Consider the following 17,717-nt stretch of genomic DNA (forward strand, 5'->3'; position numbering starts at 1 on the left):
CCCAGCGCTGCGGGGTCTCCTCTGCCTCCCCACCGTGGAGAATGGCTCTGCCCTTAAGGGGGGGTGATCCTGACCCACCCGACTTCAGGAGTGCCGAGGAGGATGAAGATGGCTCTTCTTAATTTACTGTTACTAGTTAACAGGAACAGTGGGTAGTGCTGCATCATCCAGCTGTCCCAAATCACACCTCCTGCACCGCAAACTGGGGAAGCCGGGGTTGCACAGGGTCGCTCCCGAAATGTGGCTGTTGCTGCTCTCCCTGTAAGACTGGAGGGCCCACGGCCAGGGCTGGGATGCTCTCAGGCCGCTGGCTGTCCCACTTCAGAACAGAGCCAGTCCCTGCCCCAGGGAGCACGGGACAGGGAGAGAAACAGGGATACACTGGGAGAAAATCCCTGGGTTTCAGACCTCAGCTCGGACAGGGACCAGGGCAGACTGCAGGCGATGCTGATGGCAGCCAAACAGAGCTAAAGCTTTCTCCCCTCTTTTCCTCCCTGCAGGCAAAAAGAAAGCGACTTTGTTTGACAGCCAGGCTCCGATCTGCCCCATCTGCCAGGTCCTCCTTCGCCCCGGGGAGTTGCAGGAGCACATGGAGCAGGAGCTGGAGAAGCTCACCCAGCTGAACATCAGGTAAGCAGCTCCCTGGGGTCCACCAGCATCCCCGGTCAGCCAGCCGGGGCACCCGCAGACAGCAGAGGAGATGGTGGTACCCACAGCTACCAGATACGGGAGATTTGGCGCTAGCCAGCGGGGCAGAAACATTTCCCTGGCGTTCACCGCAACGGTAAAGCCAGGCAGAAATGCTTCCCAGAGGGCATGGACACCCCTTTCCCTGGGGACGTGTGTTCAGGGTGAGCATCTCTGATGTTGCTCATGTCCCACAGAATCACAGAGTCACAGAATGTGTGACGTCCTATGATGGAGCAGGTCTGCAGCAACGGTGCGCACTGTACCTCGGCTGCCTTCAGCTCCCATCTTCTTCCCTCAGCACAGCAAAGTCCCCTATTTAAAAAAAAAAATAATAATTGCATTTTAACTGCTAGCAGTTATTTAGGAAACGGCTGCAGCCAAGGGTTGGCAGATCCCTGCCCCTGCCTTAATAAAACTCAGCAGCCTTGGAAAAGAGCGTGTTTATTTCAATTATTAATGAATTCCTCGGTCATTAAAAGGTGAGGAAAAGAATCAAAGTGCCGACTAGAAGCAAAGTTACGTCACCAGGTGGTAGGAGAGGAGGGAGAGTGTGCGTGTCAGTGTGTGTGTGTGTGTGCGCGCACGCGTGTGTGCCGGGGCACGGGGGTGCACGTGGCTGTGCATAGTGCGGGGGATGCAGAATCCATCCCTGCCCGGCTTGGATCGTCTTTGCGACTGAGCGATAGCTGTTGCAGATGAAGGGAGGAGGAGGCAGCTTTAGCTAGAGAAAGAGAGACCTCCCCAAATGGGTCCAGGCTGAGATCTCCCAAATTTGGCCCCCGCAGCCCCCGGCTGGGACCCGCATCCCCCACGCGCTGCACAGGAAGACGGAGGGGGGGGACAGGGGAGGGGGAGGGCAGGGAACAGGCAGCCCATTTATCCCCCGCGACACCCAGTCCCCTTGCGAGCGTAATTTATGGTGTAATTTGGGCTGCATCCAACTTAATAAAGGGCCACTGCAAATTAGTGAACAGGTTTAAATGAACAGAAGCAATTAGTGCTCGGAGGAGCCCATCAAAGAAGTTGGGCCAATATCAGAGTGAAACTGAAACCGCAAGCCAGGAGCGGAGGCTGGCTGGCGCGAGGCGGTGATGGGAAGGTGGCGTTTAATGGGAAAGGAAAGGAAACCCTAAATCATAAAGCATGACAAGGGCCATTGTGGGCCAGCTGACAAATGAAAAAGAATGGCATTATTCCTTTAAATAACAGCAGCAGTTAGAGAGGAGACAGCTCTCCCTGGCTTGCCCTCGCTTCCCTGGCCCGCTCTGCTCGGCCACGCAGGCGGCGAAGAAGAATCAGAGGTCTTTATTAATTATTAAATAACGACTCCCTCCGTAGCGTGATAGATAACGTTCAATCTAGTCGATGGATTCAGGCGATGGAGGCTAATCTGTAAACGCAGCAGCTTTGCGCGGGGACGGTCTCTCCCAGTCCCGGCGGGGAGCGAGGTAGGGTCCAGCCGGCGGCAGCAGGCAGGGCAGGCAGCAATTGCAGGCAGCAATCGCAGGCAGCGATAGCGGGCAGCAGGATGCGAGAGGGTCGAGCTCCTGCACGCTGCCCGGCTCTGGCAGGACGGCTCAGTCTAGCGGGTGGCCCCTTCTCCCATTCCCCCACTTTTCCCGCCTGGAGGAGCCGGGAGCAAGAACACATCAACAAGAGGAGAGAGAAACTAATAATGATCTCAAATAACCCAATAAACATAAAAATAAAATGTAGGCCTATAAACGTGACGGGCACCGGCAGCCCTGGCCGCTCCCTGCCAATACCGACTCGTTACCGAAATGGCTGAGCAGCTGTTACTTATCAGTCTGATGGGGAGAAGCGAACCAGGGGGGCTGCTTTCCAAGGGCCTTTTTTTTTTTTTTTAATTTAAAGAGGATGCAGCCAATCATGGCTTACGCTGTTAAGTTTTAATAAACCTTAACGATTTGCAACAAAATCATAAATTTCCAGCGCTTGGGGTTAGGAAGGCAGATCCCCCCCCGCCCGCTGAGCCTGCAGCACCAGAGAATTGGCGGGTGCCGCATCAGCTCCTGGCACGGCACCAGGGCTCCCCGTGTGCCGGGACCTCCCCCGAGGCAGCATAGCCACGGGGCTGTGCGGCAGGGTCAGCCAGACGAGATGCTGCCGTAGAGGTAGATCAAGAGGAGGGGAGAGGCTGGTGGAGAAGCAAGGTGGAGGGGCTGCCCCGCACCATCGCCTCTGCCGGGCGTTGAGCAATCATGTGGGCTTTCGGGCATCACCAGCTCGACATCACTCGGAGAAGGGTAGGGGAAGGGAAGGAGGAAAAGGGGCCCCACCAGGTGATCACAGGAGCTTCCTGGGGCTGAGATGCAAGGGAGCTGTAGGAGCCACCTGGATGGTGCCACCCATGGTCCCAGCTCAGCGGGAGCCTGGGGTTGCACCCCACCCACACCAATGCACCCCTTCCTCAGCTGGTGGGGATGGGATTTATTAGCCCCCAGGGACAGGGACAGCCCTTCTTCCCCATGGGCAGCACTGGTGTGACCATCCTGACCTCAGGGCAGGGACATCTCAAGGTATACCCAGCTGGAGCATCACACACCAAGGCAAGAGGAGCCATGCTGAGCCACAGGGCAGCACCCACCCATGCCAAGGGGCTGTGCTTGCCCAGGGGATGGACACCAGCCCTCGGACCGGTGACGAACATCACTCAGGAGGATCCAACCCTGGTGCAGGCTCAAGTTTTCCCTTGCAAAAGCAGGCTTGAGTTGAAATGAGGGACCTGAGTTTCTAGCTCTGCTGCCTCCCTGGTGTGTCCAGTCTCCCCAAGCACCGGGAGAGACCTGCTTGTGCTCGCCCCACGGCTCCTCCACCCCGCGCCAGTCCGGCCGAGCCCCGTGCGCCGCTCCGCGTGGCGAGGCAAGGCTCTCTGAATGCAAATTTCATTTCTGAGCCACTGGCGCTGTTTCAAGAGCCGGCAGCCTCCGAGCCCTTCTCGGTGTTACATATGTAACAGCCTCATTGAACTTGACATGTCAAATTCAGGCCATTTGTGCAAAATCTCCCTTTAATAATACCGTTTCATTTCGCTCAAATGAGACTTGAATGCATGTAAAATGGAAAAGGATATTTAAGCGCTAACATTAGGCAGATGTCTTGCCAGAGGCCGATTGAATATATGAGATTTTGAAGTGCTTAACACGTTTTCGGTGCTCCCTCTTAGAATATGTCACCTGGCTTTCTTTTTTCTCCCCCTCCTTTCTGTTTTTCCTCCCCCTCTTTAAGTGAAGGGTATAAATTGAAAGAAAACAAAACTACAAGCCTTGGTTTTATGGGGTTTAACTCTTGCCAGGCAAGACTGTCGGTATTCCTCCTCCGAAGAGGAACCACCTAGCAGCTCACCTTCGCGGAGCACAAGCACAAAGCAGCCGAGGGCGGGAGGCGGGCGAGGGGCAGCCCCGCGGCGCTGCGCAGAAGGGATGCTCTCCTTGTGCTGCACGTACAGCTCGGTGAGCCAAAGGCGCCGGTCCCCAGCTGAGCAGCTAAGTGCCACCAAGGTAAAACCAAGAAATAATAGCAGCCACCCTCTGCGTACGCCGATGCCCTGTGCCCCAGCCGGAGTGGTCGCCGCGGAATACGTGAATATTCCTGGCTTGGGCGCGTGAAGCTTATCAGCGCGCTAGATGCAGGTCTCCCGTCCTCACTCAATTTATATTCACCTGTTTTACACCTCATCCGTATTTAAAGGCTTGCCATAAAGCGCACTGAAATGCGAGACTCTTTCTGGAGCTGCCCATGGCCCCAGCTCCAAGCTTCGGCTGGTGCTTCGGCTGCGGACGCATTTCCCCAGCTCAGGGCCACCCGGGGAGCGCGGGCAGGCGCGGCGCTCCCGAGCAGCACCCACGGGTGTCCCTCAGGACAGGCACACACAGGCACGCACATCCCCGTGTGCGTATGAGTGTATCGCGGCGTAGGTCACTGCAGGTAAATAGTATGAGCGGAGGTGGCGGTGCGCTGGGGGACCCTTAAATCCTGCCTGCGGCTCCCCAGGCAGTGACCAAAAAGGACAACCTGCTGCAAGGGGACGATAGGGGAGGCTGGGTGGAGAAGGGGCAGGTTTGGGGCTGTGGTTTGAGTTTGGGGTGGGAGGGAAGATGTGTTTGAGGACAAAAGAGGGGGAAAGAAGGCAGTAGGAGCTGCGGAGCGCACCTCAGCTGATGGTCCCCAGTGGGTCCCTGGTGCTTTCTGAGCCCCTGGCTGGAGTTTGGGGAAGAGGCATTTATTGGCCATTTGAAAAACCTTAGGAAGTCACATTACAAATATTGCAGCTGCTGAGTCAAGCACTTGAAGGTTGGGAAACGTGCCTTTTAGGATGCTCTGTTCTTGAAAATGCAATGCTCCTTTTAAAAAATTTATTGGGCAGAGGGGCATTTTTATCTCCGTGTGTGACAGCTAGCAGATTCTTCCCTGCGTTACCAGTAGCAAACCTATGCTTCAGAGCTGTGATTTCACCTCCCCAAAAACGTGCGGTGTATCATTAGAGCCGGGGAATGGCCCAGAGTGTGGAGCAGCGAGCTGGACCATGCCAACCCTATTCCTGCTTTTGCAGCTGAAGGACTGTGTGAGCTCAGACGGGACTATCTTCAGCTCTTTCCTCTTCTTCAAAGAGGTTTCTAAACTTGCCAGATGTAGCCAGCAGTGTCCTCGTGCCATGTTGGAATATTACCTGTGCCTGTGCTATGGCATCCCAGGGCTGGGCATGGTGCGACGGCTGCCCAGGGTGCTCGGCGGGTGCCTCCAGGGATGGATGTGGGTGGGTGGGCAGATGGGGGGGTGACACTGTCCTCACAGTGCACCTTAGCTGTGCAAACCCTCCCCTTCTTCACTTTTCCTCCTTTCTTTCCTCCGCATCGAATGCTTAATCTGAGCATATTTGCGTTTTAAAGCCCGTGCCCACCTGTTGGCTGTTCCCAGCCTGGGCTAGCAGCTCTCGGGGACACATCCCTGCGCACCAAGCATCTCAGGAGCTACTGATTCCCCCTGATGACCTTTCTGGTGTGTCAGGGGATAATTTCTCTTCTGATTCTCTGATTACGAAGCATTTCCTGGAACACAGAGGGCACCAGGGTCTCTCACCTTGGTGCAAATGGAAAGTGCTGTGAGCTGTTTTCTGGTGACCTCAAAGACGCTGTCACAAAGAGGGAACCAAATAGTGTAAGGGCAGAGCAAGATGCAGCCGGGAGGTCTGTTTCAAAGCAGGTAAAATGCCCGGATGGGGGATTTAGCCTGACTCTCAAAGCCAACTTTGATTAATGTCAGAGGAAAAGAGCCATCCATGGGACTGTGGTGCTCTACCTCCTGTAGCAGCTCTCAGTGCACCTCTGCCCAGGTTTAAATCTTCCTTTGGTGTCCCTCTGAAGCTTGCTCTCCCTCGTTTGCAAGTGTGTTCTTTTCCTCTCACTGTTCTTAATCCTCCCTCCCCGTGAGCTCTTCCTGAGGGGACAGAGGCAGCTCCGGGCCCGGTGGGATAAGGAGTAAGGAGGAAGCTGGCAATATAGCTAAAACATGAAGGCTGTGGAACCTTAGGAGATGGTCTGGTCACTCCAGGCAGGGTCATTGTCTTTGGGAGATGTCTCCAGGCATCTGGAGACACATCCTGGATTTCGCATCCCTTCACAGGTCGCTTTCCCAGTGTTTCGCGGTCTTTCCGATTAAAGTCATCCCACGCTAACCCCCCAGTGTCTGCATCGGAGACTCCTGCTGATGGACGAGGAGAGAAGCACACCATTCCTGGGGTCCCTGCATGCCAAATGACATGGACTTACTATGTTACTCCTGGTCAGGATAAGGACCCAGAGCAAGTTATAAGATGTGGCACGTGCCCCCCTCCTGCCCAGGGAACCCCGTGTTTAAATACGGCTGCTCCTCGCGCTGCCCCAGGCAAGGGTTTGTTTCATTCCAGCAGGATCCGCTGAGCACTGTGTTGTCCCAAAGGGCCCTTGGAGGAGACCTTCCCGAGGCCGGCGTGGGCGGCTGCTCTGGGAAGGGCGAGTGGCCACGTTTTCAGGCCCAGCAGGATAAATAGAGTGTGTAAAACCCGAATTAGCTCTGTTGTCATGTGTCACATCAGGGTCATGGCTCTCGCCTCAGGTCTCCTCGATTTATGCCTGGGGACTTTAATTTGACGGCCAGGTACTTCCCCAGACTTCTTGTGCAGCGAACACTGCAGGTCCCGCAGCCTCTGAATGAGATTAGAGATGTTTTTGAGTGGGAAGGTGTTTTTTTTTCCAAAGCTCCATTGAAATACATGCTAATTCCCTCCCTTGCACGCAGCAGACACCTGCTCCAGGGAGGGCAAGGAGCTCCGGCCAACCAGTGAGATTGCAACTGGGGCAAAGCAGACATCACAACCTCCTGCTCCTCAACTTCTCTCTGTCTTTTTTTTTTTTTTTCCTTCTTTTTCCCTCTTCTTTTCCCACCTTCTCCTTTTCCTTTCTTCCCTTTCTCCCCCTCTTCTTCCCTCTCCCTCCCTCTCTCCCCACCCCCCGGTATCAAGGCGACATCTCCAAGCCAAGTACTTTTAATTTCGCCCGTGGCCCTTGCTGACACGGTGGATATGCACAGCAAGTTAAATTCCCGCCTGATCAATAAAGCAGAAGCAGTGTGTCCGACTGGTCGATATTTTTTTATCTGTCTTCAGCCCAGTCCTGCTGATGACAGCCCCCTGCGCTTCAGCAAAGGCACTCAAGGGCATCGGGCTTTGGCAACACAGCTCTTTTTTTTATTTAAATTAAAAAAAAAAAAAAAGCCAGATGCCTACAAAAAAAAAAGTTCACAGAGTTTGGCCTTTGCTTAATAACGTTTTATGATTTATCTTAATTTTTAATTGAAAAAAATTTGCGAATTAATTGATTTCTGGGACTTGCCAATTAACATTGTAATTGGGTGCATGATAAATTTCGAGGGAGCGTCATTTTTCTCCCTCTCCCCCTTGTCACCGAGAAGGGGAATCGCGAGGGCAGCTGCTTCCTATCCGTACGCCCCCCGCTCCTTCCCGAGGTGCCGCTGCCCTCCTCCCCCCTTGCTCCTGTATCTTAAAGAAGGAACAAGAAAGCTAATAAAGTCGTGTTATTAGAGTCTCGCCAGAGGTGACCCCTCAAGGCATAAATCCAGGCCAGGGAGATGGTGGGGACAGGTACTATTAAGTGCCTGACAGTGCTTGGCGAGGTGGGACTGGGTACCTCCCCTGCAGCACCCGCTCCCCACGCCGTGGGGAAGGTGGTCAGCCAGCCTGGGGCTCCCGGGGACTTGCCCGGAGGGCTCTGGCACCCCCCGAGGTGTTTGAACCGAGCAGGTCATTACCTGTGATGTTACCCCATCCTCTCCCCGTGTGCGAGTCCCCGCACGCAGGAGCCTCAGCGCCATGCCCAACTGCTCCAGGGGGGGACCCGACAGGAGGGGTCGTTTGCATCCCGCTCTGCTCCAACCTCCCCCAGGGAGCGGGTCCTGCCCCACGGTATCCCATGCTGCTCCACAGCAGAGGCGTTCCGTGTAGGAGATCAGCTCCAGTGTCACAGGTATCCAGATTCAGGCACGGACACATCTCCAGGAGGGTGGGAAGTGGCATCACCTGAAGCTTTCTCCAGCAGTGTGACTCCTGCCAAATTTAAATTAAACACACTCCATCACCGGAGAAACCTGCCTGGAAGTGCCAGCTTCTCGGTGATACCCAAGCAGAAGGCAGGGCCACCTGCCACCACGAGGCAGCTACCGGGGTGACGTCCCTGCCGCGGGGTGTGAAGCGCGTGAGCTGGCTGTTGCCGAAATGAGGAGTGAGGACACGGTGGTGTGCCGGGGCAGAGAGAGAGAGCAAGCCACACCTGGGGGGACTGAGATGAAGAGTGGAAATACCAAGGAAATTAAAGAGTGTTTGATGTCTCTAGTGCTTATCCCACCCACTTTACACACTGATATGGATCACCTCGTCGCAGTCAGCTGAGGTGTCCCATGCACACTCTAAAGCCCGTGAGCTTGGATGGGGTTTTGCTGTGCCATCCTGTAGCCCCCACTACACTCCAGTGGGGGGGGGTGAAGGTGGAGTGTCCCAGGCTTCACCGGTGGAGCTTCTCCCCACCATCTGGGACACCAGAAAGTCCAGGAGCAGTCCAGCTCTGCACCCGCCGGTGTCAGTGGCGGGGAACCGTGGGGGAACGGAGGGAAATTTATGAGGAGAGCAGTCTGTTTATTATCTAGCAAATGTGGTGCTGCTGATACCGTGGATTTATCCTCTTTCATCCCCCCTCTGATTTGTGTCCCTGCCCCTCACTGTGGCAGATTAATCGTGGACAGAAAGGGAAGAGAGACCCCCCACCTTCCTCCCGTGCGCTCAGAGGCTGGCAATGACAGCAGCCTGGATCCTTCATCCACAGCTTCTCCAGCAGAGAGAGCACAAGCCACAGAGCTGCCTGTCCCGCTTAGAGATGCCCCGTTCCTCTCCTCCCGTGGCAGAGCCCAGGGAGGCAGAGCAGCTCGGTGCTGCCCGGAATCCATGGGGGAGAGCATTTCTCATGGGTCAGGGCTTCCAGGGTAGCGCAGTGGGTGAGGAAATTTGTGGGTCAAGCGCTACAAATGCTCCTCAAAGTGCCTTCAGACCCCAGGGCATGGGTTTGCAGGCTGGGGGTTGGGACCTCAGCGGGCAAAGCCTTCCTCTGCCACGGACTCCCAGCGCAGCGGGAGCCCTAGGAAGGGGTGCACGGAAACCCAAGGGTGAGAAATAAATCTTCGGTCAGTTATTTGCCCTGAAGCGATGCATGCCTTCTGCGGAGCCTCTTCTGAACTGCCACGTGAGCTGGGAATAATTAAACAGTCATTACAGCCGCAGTAGCAAAGAGCCCCCCAGATCAATCTAATGCATGACCTTTCCCTCCGACTTTTCTCTTTATTTTTCCAGCCACCTCCTTTTTCAAATAGTGGGAGAGAAATGGAACAACCCTCCCACCCCAGCCTCCTGCTTTGCCCCGCGCATGCGGACCACCACGTCCTCACCCAGAAATCTGTTGCCCACTCTGAGTGGGGGCTCCCGGCAGGGGCATGGGGTACCCGGGGTTGATAAAGAGAAAGCCCGAGAGGGGAGAAAGAGCCGGGGGTGCAAATGGCACAGAGCGAATAGAGGATTTTAGTGTGGTCAGGTCATGCCACAGTGGTTTATGATCCTGCTGCATTTCTGCTGCAGCATCGCTTCTTTGGGGGAGGCGGGCGGCTGCCCTGTGGGGTCGGGTTCATCACATCTGACCGTGTTGAGCATTGAGGTCTCACAAATATTGACCGGGAGACTGTAGGTGCAGAGTGCTTCTAGTCCTGACTCCAGCATCTTTGGCAATTTTTACTATCACTTGGACCCTTTCCCCATCATGGGATGCAGAAGATCTTCTAAGCAGCACCTGGAGCAGGTGCCGCTAGCGGAGCCACACCAGGTTAAAAATCCCAGCGTGCTTCTCCTGACGGCACGGATCACACCCGGCCGCGCCGGGGGCTGTCACCTGCGGCTAGGTGAGGATTTGGCCTGGTGTAGTTTAAAAAAAAAAAATAATCAAGCTCCCATTTCCTTATTTAGGCTTCAAGTGACACTTCCACTTATTTAAACTGGCATTCACAAAAATCCAATTCTCTCTCTTCCCAGAGACTGCTTATTTACAGCTGGCGTAGCCGTCCCCGCAGCTCTGCGGGCAGCTTGCTCTGCTGCCGGGGCTCCTGTCCCGAGGCTGCGTGTTTGAGCTGCGAGTCTTGCAGCTAAAAATAAAGTGTTTCCCCTGGATTATTATTTTTTTTAAGAAATACATCAGTTGGCCGCGGCTGCTAGAAACCTTTTGGCTTTGTGGGCTCTCACGCAGGAGCTGCACGTGCCCTGGCTGGTGCTCATCAAGTCCAGAGGGCTACTGAGAGTTGTGCAGAAGGGTTGCAGAGCTGGAGGACGGCATAGAAGTAGCCCTCTTACCACCTCTTTAAACCTCCTCTGGCTGCAATGTCGTTAAGGGATGAGCACAAACAACTGTACCTGCCCGAGCTCAAGGAACTTCTTCTCTTGCAGTTGTTATTAATTACGAGTGAGGAGTGCTGCTGGAGGGTGGCTGCCATGCCACATACTGAGCTCAGCCCTTCCTCCTTGATGGATGCTTATCATAAGCCCTGCCTTGTTCTGGGTGGGGTTTCTGCAGAGATCTCCTTTGGACATGCCTGGGGAGCCCAAGCGGCTGCGACGTCCGGTGCACAGCGTTGGGGCTCTTTCTGGCTGCACTGAGACTTCAGGTGAATCCCATCACCACTCTGTGCCCAATGTCCCCTCTGAGCACACCTCTCGGTCTCCTTGTGCTGGAAAACACTCAAGCTGTAGCAGCAGAGCTTCCCAACCCTTGTTCTGGCATGCTGTGGTGATGACCAGGTGCCAGCATGGTCAGCGCCCGTGCCATGGTGGGCACGGAGGAGGAGAGCTCCTGCCCTGCTTCCCTGGGGCAGCTGCCTGGCACCAGGCTTCTGCCAGGGCTGGGGGGGGGAGCGGGGGGCAGCGAGAGCCCTGCCTGCATCTGGTGGGCTCCGGGCACCAATAGCATACCCTGGGTCATGGTCCTCTGCCCGGCAGCTGCCGAGCCATCTCCTGTGGGGAGCAGGGCTTCGGCTTGTCTGGGCACCCAGAAAACTTCTCTTTTCTTTTAGAGGAAAGCTACAGATTCCTACAACAGCTTGCGAGAGCAAAGGCTTAAAGGAAAAGGACAAGCACCAGCTTGCCCCTGGTAAAACACAATCAGATCACTTAACCTTCAGCTCACACCCTGGGTTTTCCGTGTGGGAAGCAGCAGCTTCCATTCATGGGGATGATAAGGGACTATTCCCTGCATATTGCTGAGCTTTTTTTTTTTTTTTTTCTCCTATGGCAAGCACACCTCAAAAGGCAGGACCATAACAAAAAATATATAAATAAACGTGCAGATCATTGTATGTAACGGCAACCACGGCAGGAGTAGAGAAACCCCAAGACGGTGGGTAAAGAGGGCACGTATTCAGCGTGCTGAGCTGCCCTTTGCCCTTTGGGACATCAGGACGGGAGCGATGGGTCTGACCAGCCCCTTGGGGCTCGCTCAGGGAGATGCCAGGGGATTCCCAGTTGCACCTGGGGATGCTCCTAACCAAATCCCTGCCCAGCATGAAAAGACATCTGCGTGTCTGTCCTGTAGCCCGAGTCTTGCTTTCGTTGCGGAGGGCCTTGCTGAGGGCAAACGTTCCTCTTAAAGCTGATACGCTCTAATATAGAGGAGTGATGGGTCCCCGGCGAGCACCCCAAGGCACGTGGGGACCTGGCCGTGCAGCTCCTGTTGAGGTTAATGGGTGACACGGCAGCAGGGCTGGGCAGCAGCACCAGAGCAGGGACCTTATTTTGTCCCCACAGAGGCGCGAGGGCACCCCAACCCGTGGGGATGCACGAATGCAACGCCAGGACCGGCGTCACAGCCCCGAGACAGGGAGCTAGCGAGGAAGCGGCCTCATATCGCCTGGAAACGCAAACCTATCGGGAAAGAGAGGAGGCGGCTGCCCAAATTGCTGGGTCTTTCCAGGGCGGTTCTTGTCTTCTTTGGTAGTTTGGGGGGGTTGCCTGAAAGGGAAAGAAGTTGTTTTGCTGTAATGAACTAGATAAACAATTCCCCAAATAGATTAAAACTAACTGTAACTTATAAAAGCGGGTAGTAATTATATTTTATTAGCTAGCAAAACACCATTTTTTTATTTCGTAGGATAATTCTGTGTAAATCACCTTAATTAGAAGTGTCAGACGAGCCCGTGAATATCGTACTTAGTAACTAATTTCCTATGTACAGGTTATAATTTAAAACACATGGATCACTCGCCGAGTGGAAATATGCTAGCCATGAAATAATGTGGGGAGTGTTGGGGTTATTACTATGTAAATGTGTAATCATTTCAGACCACTGCAGCCTGGCTGGGTGATTAAAGAGAATCCCAAGGTCTCCAAAGATTGCGCTCTCTGCGAGGGCCTAGAGCGAAAAAAACTTTAAAAGGCACCGAAAAGTGTTTGAACTTTAAAGGTCTTGATTTCCCTTTTACCATTTTAAATTCGTCTGCGGTGTTTATGGAGGGGAAGGTTTCTCTTTGCTGACGGCCTTTCGCTTCTCAGCCCGCTGCCGGCATCCTTAAGAGGCACGGGGGGCCGCAGCCGCTGTAATTCGGGGGGCTGTTTAGTGGGACGGAGGAAAGCACCCTTAAATTGCAGGGGCTTGGGGCTTGGGTGACCGGGGCTCGTGCCCATTCCCGACCCATCTCTGGAAATAAATAAAAACAGATTGCAAACTCTTATCAGCAATAGAGTAGGGCTAAATTGCAAGGAGGGGGGTGGCTTTTAATAATCCTCCAAATGAAGAATAAAATAACTTGGGAGAATTTATCTAAATCGGTCCCCTTCCACACCAGTCCCAATGGCAGAGGCTTGGCCTTTTGGCTGACCAGAGACTCACATCCTGAAAACTGCAGTTTCCTGGCACTAACACCATTTCTGAGAGGAATTAATGAGATTCTTCCTCTTTCCCTCTGAAAGGAATAATTTTAAACACCTTTAACAAGACAAGGGAGGAAATGAGTTGTTGTTTTTTTTAACCCAGCGTTTGGATTATAAAAGGAAAAAAAGTTGTTTCGCACTTTGGGCGATTGAGAAATTTCAAGGTAGTGCTGGAGACGGGGAGGGGGTGGAAGTCCTTCCCGTCACACGCGTTGGGGCGCAGGCTGGAGGTGATGCCAGGGCTGCATCTCCGGGGACTGCGGGGACCGACCCTGCTCCCCATCGCCTCCCGAAAGCAGGGGGAGGGGGGGGCAGAGCTGGGGCACGGGGCATGGGGGACATCCTGCATCCCCCTCAGCAAGCATCCAGGAGCTCACCCCCGCAGGGAAGGGGGGCTGCGAGGGAGGTGATGGCCCAGCCCTGTCGATCGGTGGTCCCCGGGAACGGCAGCCGCTTGCTCCAGGAGCAGAACTGCAGCTTTTGGGGTGACCTGATGGCGATGGATAACTGTGTGTTTCCCCCCGTTTTGGGGTGGGGGGCAAGGGTGGTGGCACCGGGAGAGGAGGGGTCCGTAGCCCCAGGAGAAAACACCTTCCTCCATCCCTGCTCATTTCATAACACCCAGCCATCTGCCAAATCAAGGCAGATTAAAGCCAGCCAAATTCAATTTCTCCCCGCTGCCACTGCAGCTCGGCATCTGGGGCTAAAGTGTCCCCGACAAAGCGAACATGACAGGCACATTGCTTTTTTGTCACATCTAGTACCGTGTTGATCTTCTAAAAGTCTCATAAAAATTTATTGATGTCTCCCATATTGCTGTGATTGAGAAGAAAGGAGCGCGGGTGTGCGGGGCCGGGCGCGCGCGCGCGGGCGAGCGTGTGTGCGTGTGTATATTAATGTTTCTGAAGTAGATCTGATTTGATATGTCTTGTTCTATTGTCAGCATCTGTTTAGCGAGGCTTTTTAATACTTTCTGGCTGCCGATCACTCATCCTTAGCCTGGGATGCAGGCTTGCATACAAATTTTGTTATTAAACACAATTCCATTCCCGCCCCCCCTCTCCCCAACCTCCGCCTCCCCCCGCTAACCTCCCCCCTCCGCCCACCCATCCATCATCTCCCCAGGGCTGGGGGGAGCTGGGAGCCAGCCGCCCCACTGGCGTGCACTTACAAGCACAGGCACCGGGCTTGGCAACATATTTCAAGAGCCTTTTGCCTGCTGCAGGTGCTTTGCATTGACAAATCGAATCATGGGGAAATAATTTATTTCCTAATGCTGTTTGCAGCATGTTAGCAGGAGAATTTACATGAGAGAGATTACTTTAATAACCAAAAAATTACAGTGCAGGCCTCCCCGCCATGTCGGCTTTGATATGTAATTGTTTCAAGTTTAACCTGTCTGGAGGGGGGAAGGTGTTATTAAATCTATAGCATCTCCCGCTGGCGAGGGCAGGCGAGGAGGAGCACCGTGCCGGGGACCTCCTTCCCTGCTAAATGGGGAACAAGCTGAATTAACAAATCATTCCAGCCCCCGGCGGAGCTGCTGCCTCCACAGCGCGACTGGAGCTGAGGGGATCTTCTTTCCCTTGCTCTTACGCCAGTTTAATCTCCTTTTTCTCTCCCTCCTTTTTTCCCTATCGTTCCTGACCCTACACAGGGCTCACCACCTCCGCTCCCCTCTCCTTGGCTTTCTTCTCAGCGCCCCTGCAGGCTTGCTCCCCGCTTTTCCCCAGGGCTGGGAGAGCAGATGTGCAAGCCCCCGAGGAGGGGGAGACTCGGGGTTTGACTCGGCATCGTGTGTCTGGGTTTGGGGATTCCGCTCGTAGGACCGTTTTATTCCAGCTGGAGAAATAGTTGGTGCTGCTGTCCTTCCCATGCCCCTCCGGCCAGGGTGAGGAGGGTCTCATTGGTCTGGGGAGGGGGAGCCATGTGCTATTTGACCTCTTGAGATCCCTCAAAGCTCTTCCCCTCCTTGCCCACCGCAGCGGTTTTGTGACTCTGACCCCATTCTTTTCTCTCTTGGCAGCAAGAGCTCCATCCTGAAGGATGCCATGGCAGCGGGCACCCCCAAGGTAAGTGAGCACAACTCGGAACACTATTCACCCCCCACCCCTCCCCGAGGGATGTTCTTTACACCCTCTCGCCTTCCCAACCCACTCCCTGTCCTGCTACTCGGTGTCCCCCAGGAAGGGCCAGCGCTGAGGGACGCTGCTGCCCCCGTGCACCCACTGGGCTGGAGCAGCCAAGCAGCCGAGGGATGGTGGAGCTGAAGGACCCAGTGGGCTCCAGGACTCCAGATTGTGGCTAATGACAGCTAATGAGAGCTGATCAAATGCAGACTGAGCTCAGCTTGGGAAATCATGTGCGGGAGTTCCTGGAGCCAGAGCCATATGCCAGCTCTGGAAGAGGGGAGTGGGACTGCCTCCGGGGGAGTGAAGCACACCTGAGGAGGAGCCCAAATCACTAAAAGACCCCATCTCAGCCACATCCCCCCCTCCAGGACCACCTCCCATCCCCTTGGCTCAGAATGCAAAAATACTAAATGCACAGACATGGCTGCAATGGGCATAATTTACTAATTAGTATTACAGTTAGCTGGACTTCATATGGTACGGCAATGGGAAGGTGAGAGCTTGGGCAGGCAGGTGGGTGGCAGGGAGCGCTGCAGGGCAGCCGGGCATCGCACAGCCTCTGAAATCCACGCTGTGCTCCCCAAGGTGGGCAAAGGCAAGTGGTCCAGGCTCTCCTACACTTCTGGTGACACAGTCCAAGCCAGGGAGGCTCCGGGCTTCCAGGAGAGCTCAGGGCATCTCTCACGGAAGACGTCTTGATGCTTGTTTTAATAGAATCGACTTCAGGTCTCGCTCTCTTTTTTTTTTTTTTTTTTTTTTCCCCAGAAGCTTTGGGTCATTTTTGGCACGTGATGTCAGAAACGGTGACTGAAATTTCAGCTCTAGGTTTTCCTTTTCCCCTTGGGACTGGGCATCTTGCCAAGCACATCAACACCTTGTCTGCCCCACGAAGAGAGGGGGGCCAGGGAGCCACCGTGCTGACCCAAGTTCCTGGCAGGCAGGGATACCTCCGAAATAAACGCCACAAGGGAAAATAAGGATCGTGGTGACATTCCATAGTGCTCCACACCTTTTGGCTTTCCCATCTCCTGTGTGACTATCCCTGTCTCCCGTGCCCTGTCCCAGGGGAGACCAGGAGGAGAGTGGAGACCTGACTATTTCTCCCATGAAAAACAAGCAGAGCGGAAAGCAATTCCCAAACCCACCCGCCGCTGATAATCCATAGAGTGTGAGGCTGCCTTGGGACATCTCGAAGGAGCTGGAAAGGGCACCCACAAAATGAAAGCAGCTTTATTCTGCAAGCTTCCCTTTCCCTCCTCGTCAGGTCTGAGTGTAGATAACTCAACAGTCCCAAACACATCGCCTGCGAGGGAGAAGGACGGCTAGGAAGACAGATTAGCTGTTTGGAGGGAAACACGGCGAGTGACTGACAGAGACCAGATAAAGAAGAAGGTCCATCTCACGGCAGGGCTGGGCTTTTGAAGTTTCCATTGACAAAGAATCCCATTTGCCTTGAGCGAGGGGATTAAACTGGGACTGGAGCGTCGTTCTATGTAAAAGAGATCAATCGTCCCCTGTCACCACATGGATCTTTTCCCTTTGCCCGTCACGTCTGGGGCTAAGAACATTAACTTCAAGAAGCCAGGAGAGCAGGGAGGGAGAGGGTGAAATCAGGAAATCTTTCATTCCCTTCTCTGAGAGCTTGAAAGCCTCTCAGCCCAGGAGGATTCATTATTTCTAGGTGGCTTTTGCTGGGAGACAAGTCCTGTGTGGCATGGGAAGGCACACGCTGTCACCTTCACCTGAGTTCGGTATTAAAGGCTCCTTTGTAACCGCATGGGATTGAGGAGGAGGGTGGTGGGGAGATGAAGGCTGCTCTTTCCCTTTGTGCCCACTGAGCATCTGCAACATGGGGTGCGAATAGCCCATCAGGATGTGAAGTCCCGCCGAGAAAGTCCTGCTGGGGACAAAATTGGGCCTCTGGGCCATCCTTAACAGGGGTGTCAGGCAGAGAGATGGGGGACAGACCCCCGGGTGGGCTTGCAGCCCATGCCCAGGCACCCAGGCATCGCTGGAGGTCTGGCAGGCACTGCCTGGGAAGAGCTGGGACCTGTGCCCTGTCACGCTTCCCATCCTGGGCACCGGTGGAAGGAGTGACGGGGACGGCGGGGACTGCTGCAAGGTTTCCTGGCTGGTCCTTCTCCTGGTGCTAACAACAGGGCCGGCAGCTTCAGCAGCTCAGCAGCGGGAGAAAGGGGCTGCACCTCCCCATCCCTCGGGAGCATCCCCAGGCAGCACAGGCAGGGGGATGCTGGTTCCACCCAGGGACGTGGCAATTGGGGCGGGGTGCAGGCTGATGTTACCAAAAGTGTAACCTTTGTGGTCACCGGTGGCTTTAAGACCACTTTAGGACTCATTTGGAGCATTTG

General features: G+C 54.6%; 2 protein-coding genes across 3 annotated transcripts in view; both read left to right on the top strand.

The window, feature by feature from the left end:
- RPS8 (ribosomal protein S8) overlaps nucleotides 1–17,717 on the top strand; it is a 530,873-nt gene that overhangs the window by 391,799 nt on the left and 121,357 nt on the right. The gene's annotated exons all lie outside the window — the stretch shown is intronic.
- The window catches only part of RNF220 (ring finger protein 220), a 225,571-nt gene that overhangs the window by 137,485 nt on the left and 70,369 nt on the right, over nucleotides 1–17,717 (top strand). Inside the window, exons 3-4 of the mRNA XM_082483171.1 lie at nucleotides 501–630; nucleotides 15,243–15,288. Coding sequence (XP_082339297.1) covers nucleotides 501–630; nucleotides 15,243–15,288 — 176 coding nt within the window. The remainder of the gene's footprint in view (nucleotides 1–500; nucleotides 631–15,242; nucleotides 15,289–17,717) is intronic.

This window comes from Vanellus vanellus (genome assembly GCF_965231255.1).
Source record: "Vanellus vanellus genome assembly, chromosome: 5".
NCBI lineage: Eukaryota > Metazoa > Chordata > Aves > Charadriiformes > Charadriidae > Vanellus > Vanellus vanellus.